At 43.1% G+C, this 5595-nt stretch overlaps 1 protein-coding gene across 3 annotated transcripts in view; it reads right to left on the reverse strand.

The window, feature by feature from the left end:
- Positions 1 to 5595, reverse strand: part of SWT1 (SWT1, RNA endoribonuclease homolog) — a 98529-nt gene that overhangs the window by 62859 nt on the left and 30075 nt on the right. For all 3 annotated transcript variants that reach the window (XM_019501247.1, XM_019501235.1, XM_019501240.1), the window contains exons 11-13: positions 4469 to 4617; positions 1544 to 1682; positions 386 to 531 (exon numbers count right to left, since the gene is read on the reverse strand). In XM_019501247.1, coding sequence (XP_019356792.1) covers positions 386 to 531; positions 1544 to 1682; positions 4469 to 4617 — 434 coding nt within the window. The remainder of the gene's footprint in view (positions 1 to 385; positions 532 to 1543; positions 1683 to 4468; positions 4618 to 5595) is intronic.

The raw sequence follows: 5595 nt of genomic DNA on the forward strand, positions 1-5595 counted from the left end.
AAATAGTATAGGCCCTAGGACAGACCCTTGAGGGACCCCACTGGTCACAGCGCAGCAAGACGATTGGCTCCCATAAACCATCACCCTCCAGGTCCTACCACGGAGCCAATTCCTCAGCCAGCGGATTGTGGTGAGGTCGAGGCCACAGTTAGCCAGTTTAGCCAAGAGGTGATTGTGGGATACCAGATCGAAGGCTTGTTTAAAGTCAAGATATACAACGTCGCTCTCTTCCCCCTTGTCCAGGTGATAAGTCACCCAGTCATAAAAGGAAATGAGATTGGTCAGGCAAGACCTACCCGCAGCAAATCCTTAGCTAGTTTGTAGTGTGAGTTCTCAGCAAATCTAAAATTTGTTTTAGGCCAACATTTAATGACATGCAGCTTACCTCTTCAAATGACTGGAGCAGTTTATTCACCTGAGTAAAAGCCTGGGGAAGTACACCATCATAGTCTGATCTTGAGCTGAAAGCATGTAATAGTTTTTTGGATTCCCGGAGCAGGGTACCAGCTATTAAGGAATCAATCATTTTTCCTGGTAAAGACATTAAGATGGAAAATGAAATACTTTTACAGAAGCTAAAAATAATAAGCCCCAAGAACCTAATGTAGTTTATTAAAATTAAGCAAGCAATAAGGAAACTGGCAATTCCAAGGTGGACCCAAATATAAATCATTACCAGGACTATCATTTCAAAGACATTACCATACTACTTAGAAATGTAAACAATCCAAAATATTACATTAAGAAACACATTATGAAAGATTACTTTCAGAGAATATGAAAATCCTATGGATTTAAGGACTGAAATGTCAAAAGTACTTTACAAGGTTCAGTAGGCATAATTCCATTTCCTTTTCAAAACAAACAGCACCAGAATACTACCACAATTGAGACAAACCAAAAATCTGAAAAAACCTTTATGTTTTAACTTTCATGAGTAGTGGTGAAAATATTCCCCTCTTTTGTAGTATCTGGACATATCTGAGAACACTTTAGTTTCCTCCTCCCCTCTGATTTTTGGCATAATTTAATATCGAAAGTTCTTTTTGTCCAAAATGTCATTCAGATGCTGGCAAGAATCCCAGTTTTCTTAAGCTGGAATTACCCTGTAGGAAAATCTAAAATAAAAATTTTCTCCAAGGTATAACTTCTTCCAATAGACAGTGTCAGGAGTTTTCAACCTTTTTTTAATAAGTGTACCCCTGATAGCCCCCCCTTAATAAGTGTACTGGGAGTAGGGAAGGGGGGTGAACAGGCAGATGCAGAGCTGGGGGGGCAGGAGATGAGGCAGCAGCACAGGGTGGCAGCACTCTGCCCCCACATATCCTATGGGACCTTTCAAAGTACCCCCAGGGGTATGAATATGTACCCCTGGTTGACAACCCCTGGACTGCGTAATTCACATTATTCTTAAATGAAAAGCAGAGAAATAGCATACACCTACCTTTCCGCAATGCCGACATCTGTGATGAGAAAGCCCTGAGCTAAATCTGGGGGTTATGTTTAGAAGTTTATTATGATAGAAGTCGCATAAGATTCTTACCCTTACAAAGATGATTGTGTAGGTATTCAATAGTTGCAAATAATCTCCTTGGCACAACCTGTCCAAATACAGCAAACCAGTGTTTTTTATAGCACTGTAGCAAGTCTGCTAGTGTCCATGGGGGTTTTAGGTACAGTATCTAAAATTGAGAAGTAAAAAATGCACTCTCTTTCAATACAAATTCACTCTTTGTACATTTTATCTCTGCTATTCTCTACTGCTATTTATGTTTGCTGAAACAAACCCAAGGTGTTCTCCAAAATGACAAACAAGGCAATTTTTTCCTGGTGAGGTGGGCACCTATAAAATAACAAATCCTTGTCTTGTTCAGTTAACTTTCTAAATGGTATCTAGTTTCTGCTGTGATACAAGAAGGTGTTTAACCTTTGTATGACACAGTGCATGGGTAGGGATCTCTTAATTTGCGATATCACAGAAACTGCAAAATTGTCTACAAAAAACTTAGTAAGAACAAAATGCTGGCTCCCCAGTGGGAGCCAGCAATCCTCGCTACCTTGCAGCCCACGCAGAAGGGGCAGGAACTGGCTAGCAGGGTGGCACAAAGGTCAACCAGCAGCCACGATGGTGGACATCCCCTCATCCCTCCTCCTCCCACCCCCCGGGGCCTCTCTGCCAATCAGCAGCAAGGGGCAGGGCCGCTAGGAAGTGCCTGTGAAATTGGCTCTTCATGCCACAACTAAGCTACAAAAATTCCTTTATCTGACCATGAATTAAAATAGGTCCCTATGCATGAGTATAAAAATGTTATCTGGATTCCTTGAAGGACATATTTCATGTATAATATACCCAGAAGATTTTTGAGTTTAAACAAGAAAGATTAATTTTTTAACTCAGAGAGCTGGCATCTTTCTTCCTATACAGACAGTACAGCACTTCACTGTTACTCCCAAGAAAAAAATATTATAAACATCTTCACAAAAGAGATTTTTGGGGGGAACATCTTCACAAAGAGTTACAACATTGAACAACAGAAAAGATGGACTTAAGGCTACAGTCAAAATACCAAAATTCCAGCTCTGCCAAAACTCCTGTGTAAACTAACAAAAAACTCACTCGCTATACCTCAGGCTCCCTATCTGAAAAAAGGAATAGTAGTAGCTTCCCTAAACCCTGGTGAAAACGAGATACTGGTGTTTGTAATGCGTTTTGAGAATTCTTGAACACAACAACATTTTGGTATATACTACAAAAGTGTAAACTATCATTAGTAACTTGTATACATTTTGAAAATTTGTATTTTACCTCAGTAATACTGTATACTATTATAGTCATCAATATCAAAATATGCTGTGTGATATTCTATGCAAGTGGATGGCTCACAGGATTGAAAAAAGTAGATGCAAAAATCTTTTGCTTCTAGTTTACTGGTTCAAAAATCCTTCAAGGTTAGCAGTGACCATAAGAAGTCAAATGGGTGTTCGGTGGCCTGTGCAGAATGAGCACGTGTTCCTAGCCCAGGGGTAGGCAACGTTTTTTGGGCAGAGTGCCGAAAAACCCTACAATGCCTAGCTTGGAAGGTGCCAGAGTGCTGGCATGCCAGAAAAATAAAATGAGGGCAGGGGGTACATGGCAGGATGCCCTGCTTGTGTTCCTTGCCCCCCACCCAAGGCCCCTGCCCCCAGCCCGGGCTCCATGGCTGTCAGCAGCTACCCAGAACCTGGGCCAGCTGCAAATATCTGCTGCATCTCTGCCCCAGCCCCAGCTACCTCCCAGCCCCAGACCTGGCCCCGGGCTCTGGGGAGGCAGCACATGCCAGCAGTGCTCCCCGCTGTGCTGCCCTCACCACTTCTGCAAAGTAGTGTTAGAACCCAGCGCGGCAGGGCACAGTGGGGGGCACAGAAAGCTGCCTGCTCTGAGCTCCCCACTGCCCTGCCACATTTGCTGCAGCTGCCCAGAGCCCAGCCAGCCCTGGCTCTCTGTAGCTGCTACCAACCACGAAGCCTGGGCCCCTTGCAGCCACCTGCTGGAAGCAGCCTGGGCTCCGTCGCTGGCAGCAGCTACCCAGAGCTGGGGCTGGCTGTGGTGTGCTGAGCAAAATAGCTTCACGTGCCATGCCCGGCACGTGTGCCAGGGGTTGCAGACCCCTGTCCTAGCCCAACACCCAGTAGAAAGCTTTCCATACACCATCACAGACATCAACATTGACATCCATTTTGGCACATTCTCAGAAGAGGGCATTAGCTTAGAGACCAAATTACTTGAAGGAATAGTTCGTAAAGTTAAGTACAGTTGAGCCCTACAAGTATAGCAAGGAAGACTGTAGGGCTGGGGTGAGGACAAGTATGCATCTACCGCTGTAGCCTACACTGAAGCTGTCCTACATGTATCAAGACATATAAAGAGAAACCTAACATCATACATACCAGAATTTGTGTTAAACTGACATAACTAATTCTCTATCCTGATTTGAAGATACTGCTAGAAAGCCACTAATGAAAATGCTAGTCTTATTTCAACTTTAATTATACAGAATAAATTGATAAATAAAGGGTTTCCTATCACATTTGCTTTCATATTAGCACACTTTCACATTAATGGGTTAAATAAAACTTAAAAATTCTAAGTACTGGCACAAAGGTACTGGAAGAACAGCGAGTATAATAATTGTATCAGCTGTGTTGCTGCTTTTTAGTTTTTAAGTTAGAAAAAGTGTTTCATAATTCTTTAAAAATATTTTAGCAAAATTAAGTTTTGTGAAAACAATGCAACAAAAAAAGCAGAGTGTGGGTTTGATTTGCCTTTTAAAGGTATCAGTCCTGTTTGTCATTAACACGGCCAATTAAAAAAAAAAACAAAAAAAAAAACACATGTCTCAGAGCCCAAAGTTTACTCTTCAACTCTTAGTATTAGAAAGACAATATCAAGCAGGTATCAAATATCAAGCAAGACAATATAGGTAATCACCTCCATCCAAAGGTTTCCAAAGGCGATTTTCATTTCAGTCTCCAAAATAGAAGACAAAGCTTCCCCTAAGCTTTTTTCAAGGTTAAGAATAATGCTTGAGAATGGATCAGGAAGGTTAAAATCCTTCTTTGCTTCTTGGGAAACAGCATCTGTCAAGTAACCACAATGAAAAGTACTTAACTACTTATTAGTCTTAGCAAACTACTAGGTCTATAACTCAATGTCTTGTTAGTGCTGAATTGCTACCTGTAATCTCTTTAGCACTCTATCTTCCAGTTTTAGGTTTCTCTATCACTTTTCTCTGTAATGTATTGGGAGGGAGGAGGAAAGGGAGGGAGCAGGTACTGATTTTGAAGGGGGGCCAAAAGGCAGCCAGAGCTATAGGGCTGTTCCAGCTGGTGTGCAGCAAGCCAATTCTCCAGCTGCAGAAGCCCAAGCCTGCACTGTCACTGCAGCAGTTGCAGCCACTGCCAGAATGCAAGGACCACAGGACATGGTATCAACCTGGAAAGATGTGGGCAGTGGAGTCCCACAAGGCTCAGTCCCTGGACCGGTGCTGTTCCATGTCTTCATCAGTGACTTGGACAAGGGCATGGAAAGCACTCTGTCCAAATTCACAGACAATACCAAATTATGGGGTAAAGTTGACACCAGAAGGTAGGGAAAGAATCCAAGTGGATCTGGACAGACGGATCTTGGGAAAACAGGTGAAACAGAATAGGATGCAGTTCAATAAGGACAAATGCAAGGAGCTGCACCTAAGAAGAAGGAATCATCAACACGCTTACAGGCTCGGGGGGGGGGACCTTTTCAGCGGTACAGCAGTGGAAAGGGATCTTGGAGTCACTGTCGACTACAGGATGAACACAAGTCATCAATATGACAAAGTGATCAGTAAAGCTAACGGCACTTTATCATGCATTAGCAGGTGCATGACAAACAGGTCCAAGGAGGTGGTACTTCTCCTTTATGTGGCATTGGTCAGGGCACAGCTGGAGTACTGCGTCGTTTTGGGCACCGCACTTCAAGAGAGATGTGGACAACCTCGAGAGGGTTCAGACAAGAGCCACTCATATGGTTAGGGGTATGAAGGCCATGAACAATGCACGCCCCCAGTGGCTGGGGGG

The sequence above is a fragment of the Gavialis gangeticus genome, unplaced genomic scaffold (genome assembly GCF_001723915.1).
Source record: "Gavialis gangeticus isolate Ggan-Ray unplaced genomic scaffold, GavGan_comp1, whole genome shotgun sequence".
NCBI lineage: Eukaryota > Metazoa > Chordata > Crocodylia > Gavialidae > Gavialis > Gavialis gangeticus.